At 39.7% G+C, this 22,750-nt stretch overlaps 1 protein-coding gene across 10 annotated transcripts; it reads right to left on the minus strand.

The window, feature by feature from the left end:
• Positions 1–1,645: 1,645 nt before the first annotated feature.
• Positions 1,646–22,670, minus strand: LOC105919204 (poly(U)-binding-splicing factor PUF60). Of its 10 annotated transcripts, none has more exons than XM_012854462.3 (12): positions 22,561–22,670; positions 21,904–21,999; positions 21,593–21,688; positions 17,826–17,915; positions 17,243–17,293; positions 15,918–16,079; positions 14,634–14,726; positions 11,702–11,915; positions 11,365–11,597; positions 10,836–10,950; positions 2,413–2,660; positions 1,646–2,332 (listed from the first exon to the last, which is right to left on the minus strand). In XM_012854462.3, the coding sequence occupies exons 3-12, from the start codon at positions 21,668–21,670 to the stop codon at positions 2,033–2,035; spliced, it is 1,584 nt and encodes a 527-aa protein (XP_012709916.1). In that variant the 5' UTR covers positions 21,671–21,688; positions 21,904–21,999; positions 22,561–22,670; the 3' UTR covers positions 1,646–2,032. The 10 variants fall into 10 exon arrangements, with proteins under 10 accessions (XP_012709916.1, XP_012709917.1, XP_012709920.1 ...); XM_012854463.3 differs by having other exon boundaries at positions 22,493–22,562; XM_012854466.3 differs by lacking the exon at positions 17,243–17,293.
• Positions 22,671–22,750: the final 80 nt, after the last annotated feature.

The following is a 22,750-nucleotide window of genomic DNA, read 5'->3' on the forward strand; positions in this document are numbered from 1 at the left end:
GTTTGTTTATTTTTACTTTATTGACCTAGGACCTTTTTTCCTCATATTATTAATTTTACCTCTTTAATACTCACCCAAAAAGTCTGTTCCTAAAGGTTCACATGTGACACGGTTTTATGAAATAATGAAGACCACAATGTTTAGATTTAACAAATTGATCCTTATATTCATAACACATACACACACAAATATATATATATATATATATATGTATGTATATATATATATGTATATATATATATATATGCGTGTGTGTGTGTACTTATTGCAGCACAGGAATGAGGCATCTTCTCTGATCCACGTTCACAATAACAGAACTCAACTTTTTTCTGCCACATACAATATGGCGGTGACGTTGACGTGCGAACCTGCGCCCTATGACGCGTCTACGTATATATGTCTGTGATCAAGTCATTAGTAGGGCCCTGGAGAACTTGACTGCATAATAAGGAGGTAGTTCCGCCATTTGATTCAGGTCTGTTGGACCAGGGACATGCCTAAAGATTCCAGGACACTGGACCTCAAGGACCGGAATTGAGTACCCCTGATGGGCCACGTGTATTAATTCAAAAGTATCTTTTGTAACAGTAATACATATATGTATATATACAGTTGTCAAAAATAAAGACCTAATGTTCAGCTGAATCTACATTGTTTTGTATTTTTTTAAGATAAATGGGGATTCATTTACCAAAATTATTTGCCCAACTATGAAATAAAATATGCAATTTATTAAAAAATCATACTAGTTTTGTGATAAAACTTTTTCAAAATCTTCTTCTGATGCAATTCATGATAAAACACATATCTAAAGACAAGGTCCAAAACACATGCCAGAAACCTGCGACGCCCTTTTGGCAGGGTGGTGGGTTATTTTATATATTAATAGTGATCAAATTTTGGGAATAAAGTAGTAAGTCTACGAAAACCTACAAAAAGACGCTGTCAATTCCCTTGTTAAAATGAGTGGTGCGTCTGTTAGTTATACTTTGGTATCCATTTCACAAATAAGGAAATACTAAATCTTTTTAGTAGATGAGTATCAAATGGTTATTCTCAGGATTTTGAGACGGCTGTGTGACCTTATTCTCATGTTACTTTATTTTTTGTAAAGTTCTTTATTCTTGTACACCTATCAGTTTTTGTAAATTCCAAAAAGAAGAAAATGTGTATTATCACCCATTGTAGATTAAAGAAAATAAATTGCCACAAAGGAACAGGAATTTTGATTCACATAAATTTGCAAGAAAAAACTTTGTCGAAATCATACATTTGAGAAATCTTTTTCTATATCAAAACAAGTATATCTGACATTGTAAAGTCAGAAATGTTGCATCATCTCATGAACCCCTGGTCTAGGAGAGACGCCCATGTGCAGTGCAGCAAAACCTCAGGTAATCAAAGGGCTTCTCACATTTGTAATAGGAGAAATTACCATCTTAAAATGTCTAATCATCCTTCAACTCAGCCCAAAAATCCACTAATACATCAAAAACAAAACGTCAGTCAGAATTCTTTTACTTTAAATTCTTGTTTCATTCTCACTTTTTTATAAAACACACAAATGAAGACCGAACTCAGGATTTTTCAGCGAGCTGCTTCTTCACTGTAAGAGTTTGTTAAAAGAAAATCCCCAACAACCTCGTTTTGTGGACAAACAATAACCTTTAATCGTAGAAAGAAAAAAGTGTTTACATGTCCTGGCAACTTCATAACAGAAAAGAAAGGAGCTAAGCAGGGAAAGAAAATCTTGTACAAGATCAATTACAAAAATTTGAAACTTGCACCAAAAGGGAGTCTTCACAGACAACAAAGCAGGAAAAAAAAAAAAAAAAAAATCTGACAAGTATTTTATTGAATTCCCTCCAATGGAACTTTAATATTAATATCAACAGCAATTTAAAAAAAGATGACGATAAAAACATAATTACAGGTTTCAGAAGCCCGCATCTTTTAGCTGCAGTGGGGATGGCTGAAATGACTTTTGGTGACAGGTAAATGATACGGGTGCTGGTAAGCCATTTCTAACACGTTATGCAGAAAGGTCACTGCTGTTAAAACGGTCTTGGTCATACACCTCCGCGACAACTTTGCGGCCTCCGAACCAGCGGTCGTTCAGGGCTTGGATAGCTTTGTTCATCTCGGAGGCCGCGGAAAACTCTACAAAGATTTTGACTATGATATCGGCATCTTCCTCCTCTCCTTGCTTTTCCTGGTATATGATGACTCTGTTGACGACGCCGAACTTCCCGCACTCCTCCGTCACCTCGCCCTCCAGGTCGTCGTCGATGTCCTCTGGTCCAACCATGTTTCGAAGCACCATCACCGTGGACTGAAGCGGGGGACAAGACATCAGTGAGTACGAAACGACTTCCGTCACCAACTCGACTCACAAACACAAGCATACGTCACCTCGGATTTTCTGAGCAACTTCTGCATCACCATGTGCCTGGCACTGCTCCCCGAGATGCTCATGTGCTCCTGGTCACTTAGCATCTCCTGGCCTGTACCATCCTGAAGCGTCTCCTCTTTCTCCTCCTTCTTCTCCTGTTGGTTCGAGCCGCCGGCTTGGTTAGACAGCACAGGCGGTGATGCGAGCACCGGGTTCACTAGACCAACTTGGGGAATCACGGGTATGGGAGGACGAACTGGAGTCACACCTTTACAATAAAGGCAGACACACTGTAGTGTAAGAAGACTGAAGTAGTTCAAACATTGGAAATTGGAAACAGACTAAAGGGTAATAAAGGGAATCCAAACTGTACAAAAGTGGAGTTCATGTAAAAAAAATAACCAGAGGGCAATGACTGGAGTTCAATAGATGATCTGGGTCCCTGGACATTTTTCTGTTTTTGAGTTTTAGTTTAGCACTTTGATCAAATCTGATGAAAAGTTAGGGGGTCACATTTTTTTTTCATCTTTTCTTTTAGTCAAGTCTTTGCATTATATTTTTGGATAGTCTACAATTGGAATCAATCTCAAAAATGTCATGTTTTCCCACTTTCCATACGGTAAAGATAATATTTTCATGTACTGTATATCTACCAGTTTGCATAGTGCCTTGCTAGAGTATTTGCCCCCCTTGGCTTTTTACTTATTTTTTTTTAACATTCCCAGATGGACAAAAAAGAAAAAGCTCTGGTCAGATGAGACTAAAATTTCACTTTTCGTCATACAAGATAAAACATCTGCCGCAAACCCAACACATCCCATCAACCCACAAGAACACCATTTCCACAGTAAAACATGGTGGTGGCAGGCTCGTGCTGTGGGGATGCTTTAAGCAGCAGGGACTTGAAAACTGGTCCGAAACGAGGGAAAGATGGAATGGTGCTAAATCTTTAGTCCGCCTGTTATTGATACTTTAACGGAGGTCAACCTATCCAGCAGGACAATGACCCGAAGAAAACTGCCAAAGCAACGCTCGGTTGGTTTAAGGGGAAACATTTAAATGTGTTGGAATGGCCTAGTCAAAGTCCAGACCTCGATGCAACTGAGAATCTGTGACTAGACTTGAAGATTGCTGCTCACTAGCAAAAAGCATCCAACATGAAGGAGCTGGAGCAGTTTAGATTTGAGGAATGGGCAAAAAACCCCAGTGGCAACATTTAACGAGCTAATAGAGACGGATCCAAAGTGACTTGCAGCTAGAATGACTGCAAAAGGGAGCTCTACGTCTTATTTTGTCCTTTTTTTTATTGCTTCACTAAAAATAAAAAAAAATCTACCATCTTCAAAGTTGTAGGCATGCTCTGTAAATGAAATGGTGCAACTATCAAACAGTCCACTTTAATACCAGGTTTTTAGGCAACAAAACATGGAAAAATGCCAGGTGGGGTGGGGGATATTTTTGCAGGCTATGGCTACATCCACACGGAGCAGAATACTGTATCCGCACAGAAAAGTTTGAGCGCAAAGATGAAATGGCACAAAGCCGGATTATCCGTAACAGGTTGTAATACGTACGCCACACCAGTGATTGGTGCAGTAACACTGCCACAGAAGAGGAGCAGAATGAAAATGCAGACATTATATGCTTAGATGCCTCATTACAAGCAGTAAGGTATCCTGTATCGGTGTCATATTGGATGGGTCTCTCCTACTCTGGGCTAACATTACAAGCAAGAGAACTAAAGCCAGAGCGAGCAACTATACCCTTGTTTTTGCAGCCTACGATAATGTCTGAAAGTAGGTCAAGCAGTGCAGATCATCATTTCGTTCGAGCTGAGATTGGTTCAAAAGATGTTTTACTCTGAGCACATTGCAGAAACCCAACTAGGAATTAAAAACCATAACTTCATGCTTATGTAATTTCTTGTCTCTGTATTACATAAACAAGACTATGGACTATGGAGTGCTGGCGGTTAGTTTTGCACAGCTTCTTGTGTGTCAGCACACACAAGAAGCTGTGCAAAATTCTTCTTTTTCAGGGGTCTTAAGCTACCCAGCACCAGTTGCAAGCAAAGTGGTGTAAGACACTGGATTGACCTGGACATTTAAAAAACAAAAATCACTTTTCCAGGCCTTTAAAAATGTGTTTCGTATACACATTTATACATAGGTCTGTCTTTGTTAAAGTGCATGAAAACACATTTTTAATGTGACTGCATCCTTTATCATAACTACATCTCTGCCATTTGTAACAAACCAAACAGTCTGAAAAGTGTAAAAATTTGGGGAGTTATGATTATTTTAGTTTGCACATAGTACAGCTTGCTCAGTAACAATAAATACACTGGACACGCGTCAGAGACCCATCCAAGATGGCGGCCGAGCTGATATGTTAGCTCTAATAAACCGTTCTCATGTGACTTCAAATATCCGGGCACTCTGTTGTAACTGTCATGTTGGTTGGCAGAAATCAATTTAGAAACAGCAAAGTATCATATTTTTCAGACCATAAGGCACACTGGATTATAACGCGCATTAAATATTCTTCCCAATATCACTCTGCCCCTCCTGAGAGGGAGAGCTACTCATCTCTGTGCAGAAGACAGTAGTTGGACAACACTGCCCTGTTACTAACAAAACTGAACTTTTATATTGAACTTACTAGGTTTATTGCTGCTAATACGTACGTTTCAACATTACAGTCAGGCAGTCTAGTAGACAGCTCAGGGGGCTGATCAGGTAGTGACACAGTGTACCATAATGCTCCGAATATCCATTGAGCGGAGTGGCTTCGTTGCTAACCAAAGTCACACTTACACATTTTAACAGATTTTGAGCACATTGTACCACATAAAATAAGTAAGCACAAGTCGTCATATATAAAGGTTAACCGGATTATAAGGCACCAATATTTGAGAAAATTTAAGGATTTTAAGTGTGCTTTACGATCTGAAAAATATGCTAAGTTTGACTACAAATGACTATTTGTAATATTTTTAGAAAGCTTGCAATGATTATTTCATGTTGGGGGAAAGGATGTTTCAACCTAGCAGATGGTTTGGCAAAGCGTAGTGTTCACTAAAATCAGAAAATACGAAAGACTACAAACGAAGGAGTTAAGTGCTGAGCGTTAGCAAGTCTGGCAAACATCAACCGCAATAATTAGCCACCTAAAATTTGGTTAAGACCCACACATACACACGTTTCTGTGATGGCCAAATTTTGTACCGGCTGAAAAATATGCCCAGTGAATGTTTCACTGTGGGTTTTAGTCGAGACTTAAACGCTGCTCTTCTTATGTCTTCTTTCGACACTGTGAAAAACAACCACACAGCTGACATTACATCCCTGCTTCATTTAAAAGACCCACAATCCTGGCAGTGATTCATCATTGACCGAACTAAAACCACATGACCAACCCCCCGAAACACAGACATAAGGATAACTAGAAGGAAATAAACATCGGTTGTTAATATCAGCCCAGTTTTACTTATTGGACCGATACTGATATGTAAAAAAAAATTACTAACGTTGGCCGATGCTAATGCAGATATATTGTGCATCCCTATTTAGTACATCTGATTTAGTTACCTTAGCTATGCTAAACCTCCACATGGTAACCACTCGCTCTGCTGCGTAGTCCTCTAAGGTTTTATTGTCATTTTGAGCATTAGTTGCATTGTTACACTTCAGAATGTCACCAAAAATGTCCTAGTCAGTGTAGGTAATATGTAACTGGCATCAATGGGTTACATGGTCGTCTCAACGTCCTGGGTTCTAGCCCTGAGTTTATATATACATACAGAATGAGTATACTATACTGAGCGTAATACCAGTGATAACTACTGCAGCGCTAGCCAAATTATCTAATGTAGCCTGTATCTGCAAGCGAGGAGTGACCTGACTGTGTGTTACTGTAATTACTTACTCTGCTAATCACCAGAACACTGTTATTCACACCAAGAGCTCAACCATCACTTACAAAGTGGGTAAAACACTGCTTGTATGCGTCTATGGATTTCAGGACAAACTTCCTACGTTGTGTAGGCACTCTTTGTATTCACTAAGTACTTAACCATGTCATAGCATGATATCAGAGGCAGTCTGTCCGCATCGTCTGACGTTTTTTCATTCGCCACCTCATATGGGTTGATCCCTACAGCAGTGATTTTATGAATGTTCTTTGTCTTGCATATTGATCAATATTATCAATATACTGTGCTTGTCTGGAAGCCATTATTATCTGGGTTGCCTAGACCTCCACTTGCCTACCAACATGGCAATTTAGGGGCCGTTCAGACATGTAGGAACTATTTATAGGCAGCGTAAGTCTACATGTATAGTGTCTATGGGTGTAAAGAAAAAATGCAGGAGAGAGGAAAGAGGCATTTGTGTGGACTGACAAAAAAGGTGGTCAGTCCACACAAGGTGGTAGAGGAGCAAAATCTGTTAATGTAAAATCCATAATAAACTGATCCGTGTCTGAAACCACAACTTCGAAGTCCGTCATTGTTGTTTGTGTTAGCACATGCGTGGTGAGGGAGAGGCGAAGTCTACATTGACTCGCATGCCCAAGTACGCCAGTTTGTATTAATGATGGGACTCATGGCTCTTTGAAGGGAGCCGGATCTGGTTCCCTTCAAAGAGCCATTCAAATGATTTTTGAAAATCTACATATTTTGAACTTTAAGCCATTTCATCCCTAATATAGTGTTAAATATATTCATTTTAGGAAACCGGGTATGTGTGGGTAAAATTAACAAGTATAACCATCTGCATTAAGTCAGATTAATATTTTTTAAAGCTGCAAAATAGAAGTCTAACTAAACATTAAACAAAGTGTGCAAACTTTCAAAAAATAGCCCTTAAATAAAATTAAAAAAAGGACTGTACCTTTAAGATACAGGTGTAAAATATGCCGATACAGTTTTGCAGCCAATTTATATATTCTCATCGGGTCCCTGTCTCACTGTTGTTGCTATTGTGAACATAGTATCCTGTGTCTTCAAATGACGGTGCAAATTGTTCGTTGACCCAGATTTAAAACAAAATTAGATTTTTGCAAATGTTACACTTTGCTTTACCGCTTGAATCAAGAGAAAAATTAATCCAGATGCTGCTTTTTTTTTTTTGATGTGCCATTAATTTCGTCACGAAGCAAAGCACACCGCGACATCGCACAGTGCCACAAACGTGTCTTACCCCATGAAACATGACGAAAACAAACCATGTGTAATGCTCTGCATGCCGCTCATAGCATCTCCCCACTCTTTTCCTGTATTTAGTCGCCTAAGTCAGATATAATTTTAAATGAATTTGAAAAAAGTGGGGAGAACAGTGCATGCAGAGCATTATAAGCAAGCAAAGCTGGAAAACAAACAAAAACAACGTTCAAAATAATCGAGCCGTTTGTTAACGTCACATCACAAATTTTGTAGCCAGCTGTGCAGATAGGGCTGCCCAGACGAAGCCGGCACGGGGGGGCGGCTTTATACATTCCCAATCTGGGAATCTGTTCCCAAATGTTGGCTTAGCGGCCGCTTCGTGTGGTCGGGACCCTCTACCTGACAAACCTCTTTGACGGATACAGCCAAACCTGTCTGTGTGGACGGGCCTGTATATGAAATTGAAAGGTAAATTTTTTGACAAACAATTTATCAACTTTGCACAAAAAAAATTAAATGCTGCTGCCAGGTTCAAATAACCCACAAGATCCAAATTTGGGAAAAATTGTGGGAGAAACCTATGATGGAAAAAACAACAACAACAAAAAAAACACTTTGTGGTGTTTTTCCCTGGAAAAAAAAAGAAAGACAAATTGTTAAAAATGAAATGTACAGAGTTAAAGTTTTTGAAAATTTATGAATCTCAGTTATGTATTGAATTTATGAAATAAATAAAAATGCAAAAGGTTGATGCTTAGAATTTGTATAGACATCCATTTTATTAACTGCATTAACCAAATCATGTATAAACCAGTGGTGAAACATCAGGGTAGTTGGAGAAGTTCTGGGAGGAACCAATAAAGACAAATTCAATCCTTTTAGTAAAAAAAAAAAAAAAAACATTAGTGGGACCCTTGTCTTCATTATGATGGCAAGTGAGAGTTATTCTGCTGCGTGTAAACCAATCGGAGATTCTTGTTTGAAGTGTCTAGGCAGAAGTCAGCCTACAGCGGGTATTGCTGCCTACTGGTGTGAATATTTTAACTTGTGGACTAGTTAATTGCACAGGTTCAGATCAGAAATGTTCATTAACCAATCATATTTTGACTTGAAGTCAGAATATATTCATTGGTTCAGATTAACATAGTTTACCTTGTCGCAGAAGATTTACAACGCTGGTTAGAGACCCTTACTAGCAGTGAGGCTCAAGGGTTTAAGGTTTGAAGAGAGTTGGGAGAACAGAAGCGCTCGGTTTAATATCTATTCACGTTCAAAAATTAAACCCCTGTGAAAATCTCAAACTTTATATCTATGTAAGAGAAGAAACTTATGAAATCAGCTATGACAAACTATGATCTCCGAGGCATTTCTTCTGTTTTTGCTTCTTAGCCACAGTTACATGTTTTAGATCAAAGAGCTTTCAATATCTAACAAACATAACTACATAAAAAGTTGGTTTTATATTATTTATTGGAAGAAAAAAAGTTGTTCAAGCTGTTCAGGCCCTACGTGAAACATCAGGAAGGAGTGTTTAACGTGGCTGTTGAGGTATTTTAGTCATTTGCTGAATTGTTTGGATTCAGCTAAACTTGGGTACTTGTATAAGCCTATACAGTTGAACTTTTGTTTGTGCTTTGACTAGGCCACTCTATAATCTCTTTTATTTCGGTATTAATGAGCCCTTTAGTGGTTGACTTGTTGGTGTGCTTCAGATCATTGTCTTGCTGCACAACCCTACTTGAGACTAAGTTTTCAAACTGATGGTCTGATAGTTTCCTAGTATTTGCTGAGAGCAGAATTCATTATATAATTTACACATCATTTAACAAAAGTAGCAGCAGACCACCACACTATTACTCTCATTGTTGACTCTGTTTGAGGCTCTTTTTCTGAAATGCTTTATTGCAACAAGATACACAGCTTCCAAAGATTTCTACCGTTTACTTTTAGTCAACAAAACATGCTCTCCAATGTTTTGGGATCAAAGGTTTTCTTTTTTTCTTTTAAACAAAGGTAATGTGGGCCTCTAGGCAAAGGTAAGGTGGGCCTCTAGGCAAAGGTAAAGTGGGCCTCTAGGCAAAGGTAAAATGGGCCTCCATCTTATTTTTGGCCTTCTACAATGGATCCCATTTTTGCTTGGGCTCCATCAGAATACCCTTAATAGATCTTAGCTGCTGGTCCTTACCTTTCATGGGGTCAACAGTTAGAACTCCATCGTGGGGAGGAAAGGCGCTACGGACTGCTGTGCCGAATTTGGACGGCCTTCAACTTTGACGTCATTACGTGATGGAAAAACCACATGGATGATTAGAGTCAAATCTAGGCCTACAGCCTTCCAAAAATGAGCTTCAAACTGCACACTCTTCTCCCCGGAGATTTTTATTGATTTCCATGAGGTGGCTGTGCTGATACGTCATGTCACGCGAAGGATTGTGAAATGACGTAAGGATACCTTAAGGCTTCTTGGCATCGTAAGGGACGAACCGGGGTTCCTAGGCAAAAATTGCTATGAGAGGAAGCATACAGGATCCTTTTCCTACCACCTTCTGTACCGACTGCATCATTAGGACAGTACCTATCATTAGTGACCACTGACATACTTCTGGTTTGGCTAAAGAGTCCTTGCTCTATAAGGGTATTCGGATGGAGCCCGAGTCTCATTCTTGTTGCCGAGGACCACCAACCTTAACTGAGGTCAGTGAGGACAACATTACTTTTCGTTCTGAGGTTGTTTTTCCCCTCCGGGATTATACGCAGAGGGACTTTTAAGGGGTATTTTTGGTAGAGAGGTTATCGCTGGGAAGTTTCTCCACCGTTTTCTCCATTTCTCGTTAATAGCCTTACAAAAGGCTTTCCAGACTGAGATGACATGGACTTTGTTTCTCATATGTTCTTGAGCTTCTTTAGGTACTTGATTGCATGATATGTTGTTTTGTGAGAAGGTTTAGCCTACTTCATGTTGTCAGGTTTCATTGAGGTGATTTTATTTTTACTGTACAGCTCAGGTAGTAATCAGGATGTAGTGTGACTTGTGAAACAAGAAGGGATATTGCATTTTCACACAGCGCCACCTTGGTTTGGATAGCTTTTTCCTTAAAAACAAAGAAGACATCTCTTTGGAGGAGAAATACATTTTCACTGTACCATTATTTACCCCACTGAATGTCATCATGGACTAAACACTATTGTGTTTAGCCTGTAAAGCTGTCAAAAAAATGTCAAAATGTTGAATAACTATGCCCAGCACACCTACAAAAACATATTCCTGTCAGTCCATACCTGTAATAACACCTGGTGCCTGTGCAGCCATAACAGCCTGAGGTAATCCTATCTGCTGTCCGAGAAGCTGTGGTGCTGCCAACGCCCCCAAAACTGACGCGCCAGCTACCGCCTCCTTAAGAAAGGGGGGGGGGCCCAACACATTAAGTACGGGAAACAAACAGAACACAGCACAAGGCAACACAGTGAACAATCACACGGCATGGCAAAGAATGCGCTCAACCTGGACTCCATCTAGGATCAAAACGCTGGCGACAAACTGTTAACATTAGCGTGTTAATTAGAATGACACGTGGATCACAGATTAAATAACCTCGGACTCCTGGCGCTTAACTTGTACATCAAGTCACTGAACAAGGAATACCTTTGCTAAAAGTACAAAAGGAAATATAAAAATATGCATTTCCTTTACACTGAACTGAGTTAGAGCCACGTCAACTATTCTGGTTACTTCTGACGTCTTCTGACCCAGAAACTCTACTCTCATCTGTGCTTGTGTCATATCTAGCTAGATCTGAGTTATATTTACCTGGAGGGCCATTAAATCCCTTTGGAAGGGATTTATACTTGCCTGGGCCGTTATCTTAGCCGTAGCTGCCGCTGCAGCTACAGCTGCAGCAGGTGGGAGCCCACCCGGAGTCGTGGGGGTCAAAAGGGGCATCGGTGGAGTCACTGCTTTGCCGACTCGCAAGTACTGACCACCCAGGTCAAAAAGATTCATAGAGGACACCGCATCCAGGGCTGACTGAGGTTTTTCATACTCTGTTGGATGGATTTAAAAAGTAATAAAAAAATAAAATAAAATAAATCAGCAACAGGGCATCAGCAACACAGGAGCATGAGAGAAGGAGCGCCTCCTAGCTCACCAATGAAGCCAAAGCCCCTGTGTCGCCCTGATGTGGGGTCTCTAGCTAACGTGCACGATTTAATCCTTCCGAAGGCCTCAAACACGCTCTTGATGTCGTCGTCCGACAGGTCAGGGTGGACAGACGCTACGTAGATCCGGTTGTAGGCACGTGCCTCCTCTGCCAGCTGGTCGATGATGGGTTGCGCCTGACCGATGTTACTTGGCCGCCCAACCTATTGCACAGATTAAATCAACAGGGCCTCTAAACGAAGGGGAGGGGGCGGGGGGAGGCTGTATGGTAACGATGGAAAACGCACTACCGCACAAATCTATGGGGCATTCCTGCGAAAGGGTGTTTCAGTAATTCAATTCAGTTTGATTATACACAGTAATATTTTTGTGTTTGTTAATGTGGATGATTACGGCTTTAAGCCTAATGAAAACCCAAAGTTTATTTCGGAGAAAATTTGAATACTTTCAATAAAAAAAAGGTCTTTACTAAAGAAATGTTTTGACTTACACTGTCATTTGGGAGATTGACAACCTGACGGCTGTCCGGCAGACCGACAAGTAAGCTATAAAAGGCCATTGCTAACACAAATCGGGGCATTCAGAGGGTTTGTAAAGTAACAACCGTTCTAGAGTTTAGGTAAGATACTTTCCAGCAGGTCACATTTCTGCATTTAAAACAACTAACAATTCTAATGTAATATACAAATTTCTGAGAAACAGACTTTTGGGTTTTTATCAACTTTAGGCCATAATCGTCAAAATTTACAGAACAGCCTAAAAAATATCACTGTGTAATGAATCAGTACAAGTTTTACCTTATGAATGAAATTACTGAAACAAAATAACCTTCCGTTATCAGGATTACAACCGTAGTTTTACAATTACTTCTTTCGTCAATAAGAAACCTAAAATGTCTATTCGGCACTAAGTCGAACGGAGCACGGCTGCAACACGCCAAGTAATCTTAGCAGTAGGTACGTCGATTTCACGTGAAATAACCCGAAAGACAAATGTCTCAATAGTATCTGTACAACAGATGAGGCGGCCAATTAACACCACCCAGGCGCAGTCCATCATCAGCACAACTTGTAGCAGAGAGATTTCACGCACCGCTGGGCATCTCACTGAAAATCCTCACTTAAACAAGCTACCAGGACATCTTGGAAGAGCAACACACACAGACCTCATACATACATACATAGAACACGCACCTGTGAATAAACAGAAAGACACCAGACAGGGAGAGCAGTTAGTTTTCAAATGCAACACATGCCTCGTTTAGCTGAAACAAAACAATATGGTCTCTACAAATATCCCACCTGCAGCAATTACTTGCCTCCAGACTCATCTGAGCATAAAACATGTAGCCCTGTTGGGTTTTATTATCTGGATTCTCCACAAATGATGAAACAGCACAATGGTGCGGTTACCTTAGGAGCTGGCAGTGTAATAAATGTTTCACACCTTTGCTGGCATCTGGATCAACAAAGATTTCACTGATTTGAAAAAAAAAACGTAACACTAAAACCTGAGCTGAATTACCTCACTATAAATCAGTGCATCTCAAATACTGGGGCACGCCCCCAGGGGGAGGAATAAAATGTTCTGAAAATACAGGCCTGTTCTAAATCTGACAACAGCACCCCCTGCTGTTTGGTCTGTATCTGCGTTCAGTTGTGCAAGACAAGTTCATTTGTGTAGCACATTTCAGTAACCAGACCATTCAAAGTGCTGTAGTAGGATGAATGCCCTGAGTAAACTCCTAAAAACTTAATGTAACTGAAGTTTGTCTTTAATATTAATTAATTAATTGATATGAGGTTCATAGCTAGTTAAAAGTTGACTGCAGGTGCGACACTGCTATAAATACCAGGGTCCTCACCAGGATTTTTGTTTTCAGCGTAACACCGGACGGCATGCTGTGGTGCACGTGTGTCGTTTCATTCCCTGTATGCATTTCCAAAGCATAAAGGGTGCTGTTTGTTAAGCTAATAAAAGCTAGCATTAGCTAATGTGGTTCAGGAGGTTTAGAGCTGCGTTGACGCACGTTCAAGAGCTTTACTGAATTTCTACGTTGCTCTCAAACATCCTCGTCGCACTGGTCCGTGTCGTACTGACAGTCAGGCACAAAAACATTAGCTTAGCGGTCTAATTTCAGCCTAACGATCCATTACGCTGAAAAGCGCTGGCTAGAACCCTGAATACAGATGCTTTTAACTCCAGTTTGAGGTCTGTGACACCTTCACTTGTTTGTCAGAAGCTTAATGAATTCTGCGTCACAATGACGACCAACATTAAAGAGTCAAAAAGCAACGTTGCTATTAACGCTTGGCCGCCACAAGCCAGTTATCCCCGCGGTAAGTTAGAAAAAGTAAAGCCCTTGCGCGCCGGGGTAGCAGCCCATGTACAGAGGCCTTAGTCCATGACGCAGCTGACCAAGGTTCGACTCCGGTCCTTTGCTGCATGTCTTTCTCATCTACCAGCCTACTTTCAATAAAAGGGCCACTAGTGTCACAATAATAATAATAATAATAATAATAATAATAATGGAAAGCCAAAAAAAAGCCTGTTTTGGCCTAAACTACATCTAGTTTAAAACACCAGATCTGAGAGAGGCTCTACATTAAAAGCCAAAGAACCAGTAAAATAGTCTTTTTTTAATATTTTGAATGAGTCTTTTAGTCTGTAGAAAAAAAATTAACAAAAACAAACCGAATAAATTGGTCAAAAGTGTACATTATGATGTGGCAAATCAAAGATAAGAGATATAATTTAAATATAAATCAATGTAATAAACACTTTCCCAATGACTATATAAGGAAGAAAAAAAAAAAAAAGTCCTGTACATATCTAGACAAATGCTGCGCGAAACTAAAGAGAACAAAACTGTTGTCGGGTTGTCCTGTTGTAGCAAAACCCGTCTCACCTCAGTTACTCACCTTAATGTTTCTCCCCCCCAACATGACCGAGTTCATCTGCTCCAGAGCCAGCTGAGCCGCTTCAGGCACGTCATACTCCACAAACGCAAATCCCTGCAGGTGTAAAAACCGTTTAAATCAACACGAGACCCAAAACACACTTCAAATTTAGGTAGAATCTATAATAAAAGTATTCACACCCTGTGAACCTTTCCACATTTAAACAATCTTCAATACATGTTTAGGAAAACGCTGCTGTAGACCTCATATTCCACTTTCAAAATATGGAGGCATGCATTTGAATTCAGCCCTCTTTACTCTGATACCCCTAAATAAAAGGCACCAGACTCGTACAGAAGTCACCTAACAGAGTCTTTGTGTGTGTAACTGAATCCCAGTTATATAAATGCAATTCTGTGAAGGCCTCAGAGGTTTGTTAGAGCAGCGGCCCTCAAACTAGGGACCCCAGACCCCCGGGGGTCTGCGAACCACGGGTTGGGGGTCTGTGAAATGCATGTTATCGGGCCTAAAGGAGGCAACGCTGAGCTTAAGTAACACAATGGACAAATATTTAACTCCGTCCACTTCATCAAGTAAAGTAAAAGCCTAATCAGCTTAAGTATGACAGTCACATTGAGTTCGGCTTTAATCAAGAATGAGGATCTAATCTCCACCAAATATCTAAAATTAGGTGTATTTATATACATTTTTAAAAACATACACAATTCCTAAATACTATCGGCATGAAGAATCTATAGGGGTCCTTGGAAACATTAGATTGGATTAGATTAACTTTATTGTCCCAAAGGAAATTTGATTTGGGTTACAGACTCTGGCTGCTACATAGTCCAAACTATGCGTCACACTGCATTCACACATAAAACACTACTATAAAAATTCCATTATAAGACAATAAATAGATACATGAAGGAGCATGTTACATTATATTCACAATAAAAATTTGAAGGAAGAGAAAAAAGAAAATAATAATAATGATGATGAATAAAGATGTATAAAAACCGTTCTTTAAAAAAGTCTGTTTTAAGAACATGTGTCAGTTTAAATGTTGAATACTGTTGCTACCATAAGGGTCTCTGCCTATGAAAAGTTTGAGAACCCCTGTGTTAGAGAGCATCAGTAAACCAAAACCACCAGCCGACAGCTCAGGGACAGAGTATTGGGGAAGTTTGAAGCATGATCAGGCGATACAATAAAATCCTAAGCATTCAGCTTCGAAAAGTTCAAAGGGGTGTGAATACTTTACCGGCGGAGCCTCTTAAAAACCACATGCCAAACGACACAAACCTTGTGTTTCATTGTAACCGAATCCCAGGACATGTCAATGCTCTTTATGGGGCCGAAGGGGGCAAAGGCCTGTCTGATGGTGTCCTCGCCGAGCTCATAGTATATGGAGCCCACATAGACCCGGCACATGATCGCCAGCGCACGCTGCCGCTGAGCTGCCACCTGCCAGTCGGAGGGGGGGAAACAAAACAACACACAATAAGCATTAGAGAGTAAAAGAAAAGAAAATGTAAACATTTACACACACGCACAAATAAAAATATATATATATATATATGCCTGCTCTATTGGGCTTGTTTTCCCAAAATTGTCAAAGGGCCAATTCTCAGTTTTGGGAGGTCTGAAGAGATAAATAGTGGGTATTAACGGGGAACTTTGATCAACAGGGGGTTTTTTTTGTTGCTTTTTTTTTTTTTTTGGTGGGGTGGGTGGGGGGATAACTTGTCTGACACAGATGTCACCTGAAGTGATTCAAATTTGTTTGTTTTTTTGTCTTCTGTTTGTGTTCTGTTACGTACTGAGAGATGGAGGCAACACACACAGAAGGGATCGACATGCACAGCCCTCACAAATATTTGGCTTCGGTAACTGACCTGGACTCCGGGGATGCAAGTAAGGTAACAAAAAAAAGTAACTCTGCCGTTCAAAAGAAATCCAAACACAAAGTCTTGGACCTTTCTTCTCGAGTCTAAGTTGAGGGGGAGGGGGGGGGGAGATGCCTTAATCATCAGAGGTCTTTGTGTTTTACTGATGACTTTAGCCTTTCGTCTGCTTCTTAAATTCATGGCATTACCAGCAGAGGTTTAAGTTTGCTAAACTAAAGCACAACGAGAAGATGCCTTGTTTGTTCACCGAGAAAAAGCTTCACACTGAGATGGCAAAAAAAAATGTTTTTTTTAAAAAAAGATCCCTGACACAGAAGTTCTCTCATTTTGGTCCATAAAGGGATTGCTATCCCTCTTTTGTCTCCTGCCAGGACTGTTGTTTTCAAAACGAGAAATGCATATTTTTCAAAGAGACGTGCCTTTTTCTCCCCTCAGAAACTCTCCGATGAATTAAAAAGCATGTTTACAGATACACAAATATATATATGCAATTAAAAAGCGCTAAAGCAAACTTTAAGGGCTTCCACAAAAGGAACGCTGCAGACATGGTTGCGACGACGGTCGCTGCAGAAAGCAATGTTTCCTTATAAAATATGCATTCTTCAGTTCGGTAAAAAGTAAAAAGGCAGGGATCGTTGCCAACGCAACCAGTAAAAGAAGGGTAACAGTCCTTTTCCACTGGAAATGCGGACAAGAAAAAAAATTTAATGATCTATTGACCGATTGTAAAGGTGAGAGAGGATCTCCAAAGCCCATTGTCACTGCTGCCATCTGAAAGACAGTAAAGATGAAAAAAGTGCTGAAAAGTCGGTTAGATACCCCTTTAGCTTTTTTGCTTTTTTTTTTTTTTTTTTTTCAAGAAAGGTCATTGCTCTGCTAGACAAGACAAAAGCCATTAAGCTAACACGATATGCAGACCCTCCCTCTTACACAGCTAAACATTCAGAGGATTTACCTCCCAGCCCTAATTTACAAAAAGTCACCACACAGCAGTAAAGATAAAAGCACGGCCCCTTTAAAAGGTGAAAAGCATTCAACATGATAACCAAAGCCTTCAGGACGATCATCTCCATCTGAAAAAGAGCAGAGGCAGATGGTCTACACATGTGTTCGTTTTCACAGCACGTGGGAGGAGGACAGGGGAGCAGGACGTCCAGGAGAGCTAGCCCTAACCCGAGGGGGCCAGAGTTACTAATGCATGGACAGCTTAAGATAATCTGCCAAGAATCATGATCATGATGATTCGCCACATTTACACAAAGGCTCGTTTTTGGAGGAGGACCGAAAGCTTTCAACATCTCACCTGCAGGTTGGTGAGCTGCTGCTGCTGATGTGCAATGGTCTGCTTCACCAACACACTCTTAATGCTTTGTTCCATGGCATACTTCTTCGCCTGGCGGAGGAGGAGAGGGACACAGTCAGTCTCAAAAACATCCGTGACAAAATTATATCCATTCATCGCATGCAGAAGATCAACAGGGCAACAGTGTGGCTGGCACATTTTGAGAGAAAAGGTGTTTTAGCTGAGACACATCTACTAATTTTCTGTTTCTAGTTTTTATAAATGTAGGATTTCTGACTTTTTAAGGCCTGCACAACAGTACAGCACTAAAACAAGCTTGTTCAAACCCTTTAGGCAGATTCACACACACTGATGTCCAGTCTCTGTTAGTCAAACTCTTACTGCTGTATTTAAATATAAAAAAAACATAAATATTGGGTTGCCAACTGATTTTAGCCAGGCAAACTACTTTAAAATGAGAAAATTCCTCTGGCTTGCGACTAGGGCTGGGCGATAAATCGATTTAATTGATTAATTTGAATTTATAATTCTTTAAGATTTCATTTTTGGAAAATCTGGATTTTATTTTGCTAATACACTCATTGGGTTTCCATGAGGAGAACAGAATATATGTATAGGCAAATGTATTATCAAAATATTGTTAAGTAGAAACTTTTTTTACCATAATACCAGGTACTTCATTTACTTATTTACTTTTTTTTTAACTTAGTTTGAAGTTCACAAGTGCAGTGAAGCCTGTTCTTAGCTCAATGTGTAATACCACTAGCAGCAAATGTTTTGTTATATTTTCATTGTTTATAATGGCACGGCTGCCATCTTGTTTTATAAGCATGTTTCACAGCTTGTTTTTAGTTGCACTTTGAATTCAGGTCAACTCCCAGATGAAATGCTTGACATAAAAGCAAGGTTTTAAAATAATTTCTTTTTATGAAACAAAAAGGAGGGGAAAAAAAAATAAAAAAATCGATTAATCGGATTTGGTATCATAAAATCGGAGATTCGTTTTTTAATCCATATCGCCCAGCCCTACTTGCGACTAAAGTGTTAAACAAATTGTGACGTCACTGCCAGATCAAACTTTAGTCTTCAGAAGAAAGGAAACGTCATTCATGAGAGATAACGTTTGAAAACTAAATATTTCAAGGATAGCAAGAGTCAGCTTGAGCTGGTTGTCAGTACAAAGGCACGCCAATGTTTTTAAAAGTTCTGGTTCCTGTCAAGTCGTTCCTGTGGTTTAAATGGGATGTCAGTGAAAGACCGTATGCAGCGCAGCCTGTCGCTGAAGGAAAGCTACTACACTTTTCACATGCTTACAAAAATGGAGAAACTGGAATAAATTAGTTTAGAAAAAACAGAGTCATGAACAGGAAACTAAAGCAGCATTTTAAAACTACAGCAGGCAATCGAGGAGCTGCTGGCCGCAGGCTGGCTACTTGAGCAGTTATCCTCGCTAATGAATTTGTAAATATGAGCTTGTTATAGTCTGTACAGAGAAGAGCAGCAAAAAAAAAAAAGGTACAATAAAGCTAAACATCTAAATTGATTCTCTCATTTTCCTTAAGGGTATACTGGACAATCTTTTTCAACTCTGCGTTTCGGGAGAACCACCTTTTCTACAGGTCGTCCCACGTGCTGCTTGCTGTCGCACTTCTAGTGTTTATGTATCCAGTTAGCTTAGCGGTTAGCTTCGGTGCTAGCCGTTCATTGTAGCTCCACTGCTCTCACCGTATACTTTGAACATGGCTGAGAGTCGCAAGAAACAAACCGTGTACAAGTTTATGAGAAGAAGAGGAAGACCTCAGTAGAAAGAAATAAAACCATAGTGTATTTGGGAGTTTTTTTTTTTTTCATGCGACCCCTCTGAGGAGCGGGATAGCACGTAAGACGGTCTAGCAGTCGTTCAAACAGGGACTTGGGCGTTTCATACCAACATTTCCAGAAACATCCTCCACTATACATTAAAGTAGACATGTGCCAATACATCTTTTCAATTTTATATAGATTCTGTCACACATTTTGAGAAAGTTGTGTTGAAATAGCATGATGATCATGACTGTCACAATTATAACAACTATTGTCAATTGTTCATTTTGTTCAGGATTACACAGTTAGCTTAGCTGCGGTGTTGTTAAGCTAACTGTTTGTTCAGAGAAATTTTGCACTCGAGCCATTAGTCAAATCTGTACCATTATCAAACTGCAGTCAGGGGCCACACAAAATTATTCCAAGGGCCGCAAATGGCCCCCGGGCCAAACTTGAAACACCCCTGCCTTACACTGCTCTGTATGAAACATGACTGAACGTCAAACCTTTGGTCCAATTAAACAGTCTTTGATATACGTGAAGACAATTAGTCTTTTAGACACTAACCAGTCAATTACACAATTAGATAAAAAGAAAAATTATTTAAAGCATAGGCCTCTGGGTTTCTAAGTCAAGCAAAAAGGATTGAAATAAGTTTTGTCTTAAATTTCACATATCTATATATCTTTTTTTTTTACTTTAAAAAAAGATGCTAACTTAATGGCTTTTTCTGTAGCTTACTTTTAACGGTGAAAATAATTATGGTGCCAGACAGCTTTTGGCTATTTAAAAAAGTATACTTATAATAATAATAATAATAATAATAATAATAATAATAATAATAAAACATTTATTCTAAATGGAAAAAGTAGAACATCCTTTAAAAATAAAGATCAGCTCATAGTTTCATTTCATGTTTTATATTTTTCATATGCCTCATGCAGGACCTCGGTATCAATTGAAAGTTCTTGAAATTATCTTTCATTTGAGATTGTTTCAATATACAAAATATTTAAAGTCGGCTACTTTCTGGACACTGTCTCAAATCCCTAAACTTGCCATCTCAAAATTTACACTGTGCTCTTTTGGCCCAACTCTGACAGCCATAAAGCTGTGGGTCCCATGCTCTGGACTAGAAATATGGAAATATGTACTTTCTTGACAAGAAGTTTTAATGGTTTTAATAACCTCTGTGTTTTCAGAATTCAGCCATCAATGTATTAAGAGCTTTAAATTAAACACAGATAACTGATATTATTACTGTATAATTATGTTATACAGTTTTACCAGCAGAAGGAATCATTTGTACCTTTTTGTTTAAAATAAAGACATATTTCTTGTTTAAAATTCTTGTGCAAATTCTTGTGATATTTCTACTCAAGAGTAACACACCATGACAATCACATTGTCTGACTCCTCATGCAATACTCGACATAGAATTAAAACCCTAAAACTACTAAACAGGCTTCTGCTTCAAGCTTTTAAAAAGCTGAAATAAAATCATATACGTCTCATATTGTCCGTTATATCCAGTTTGTGTATTTTACCCAGTTAAATAACTAATCCACAGACGTCGGTTTGTAGGATGTAAGTTAGTCAGTTACACAACGAAATTACGAAAAATGGTTTTGATATGACAATTACATGGACACCTGTGGTAGGAAAGCCAAAAGTCACTATGACCTAACGCCACTTCAAACATGTGAGCAATGGAGACACGACAACTGCACATCAGCCCCACTAGCCGCTGATTGCCAAGTTTAATGTTGCCGTATTTGCTGTGATGTGGAGAAACAGGGCAATCTCTGCTCTGTTTCTCAATAAAGTGCTGGAACTTGACCACTTCACCGTTCCTTTATTTAATAGGCCTGGAAAGTCAGTTATTGTTTGATTTTCCTACCACATTTGGCGTCACAAACAGGACAATAATCCAATAACAACACCCATAGAGACAAGACTCTTACCCTCTGAAGTGCCTCCTGTTGCTCTGGGGTAAGAGGCGGTAGGCCAAGCTTGGAGCCTGTGCCTTGTCCATTCTCCATCGTCAGAGCTTCACCTCCCTGCAATTTAGAAAATAGACAAATCAGCATCAGTTTATACACTGCAATCTGCACTGCTCATTTAGTACACAACCACAACTAAAATTCCCCCTAGCAAATTTTTTTATATATATAAAAAAAAATCAAATTTCAGCACAGTTTATATTTAATAAGTCTACAAAAAGGACCCAAACCCGGATTTAAACCAGGCGGGCCTGGATGAACTCCTTACTTACGCAACACTCTAACCGCTGGGTCCACCAGACTGAGACAGGGAAGCCCCGAAGGGGAAGAGGACTGATGGGGGGGAAGCTTTAACAATTCAACAATTTCTATGGGGGGGAAGATAAAAGATGCCTTCAGACTAATAAACGTGAATAAAAAAACAGGCAGCTTTCATCAACTCACAGACCGATTCACGCACATCTTAACCGTGTTGTTTGGATTTCCGACAGTTTACACGAGAACCTAAACGGAACTCAGTCATTTTTAACGTGCGTTACAATGGAAGCTAGCTGTAGCGGGCTACGGTTAACCTTTAGCTTTAACTGGGTCTCGTGACGGCAAATAACTTCGCAATAACGTCGCTACATATCAATAATTTTATCAGTAAAAAGCGGTACAAGCAGAACAAAAAACCTAGCTGGGCCTGATTTGTATTCAGCCATCGAGGTCTTTGTTGCTAGCAGCAGACACAACATTAGCTCGTTAGGCATTCATTGCTATGGCGCGTAAACCAAGCTGCGTTTTTCTCCTTGCCTGCGGTCCAAATGTACGACAGATAGGTGCAGATGTAGTGTCAAAAAAGCACTCCCCTTTACTTACGCAGCAAACAACAGGGATAAAGGAACCGTAACAGCTCTGATTTTTCGTAAATCGCAAAATGTATTTACCGCAGTGTTCGTAACCGCCATGAAGCACACCTTCTAGAGAGGGCCACACTCCTCAGAGCTCGCGAGACTTGTGCTGCGAGATATCGCGATAACAGACCTCCACACAATGAATGAAGATTTTTCTGACAATGCGAAACACACACACAATTAAAAACGTATACACGTGCGTCTGAATTTAGTTATTACTCGA

Source organism: Fundulus heteroclitus, chromosome 21 (genome assembly GCF_011125445.2).
Source record: "Fundulus heteroclitus isolate FHET01 chromosome 21, MU-UCD_Fhet_4.1, whole genome shotgun sequence".
Taxonomy (NCBI): domain Eukaryota; kingdom Metazoa; phylum Chordata; class Actinopteri; order Cyprinodontiformes; family Fundulidae; genus Fundulus; species Fundulus heteroclitus.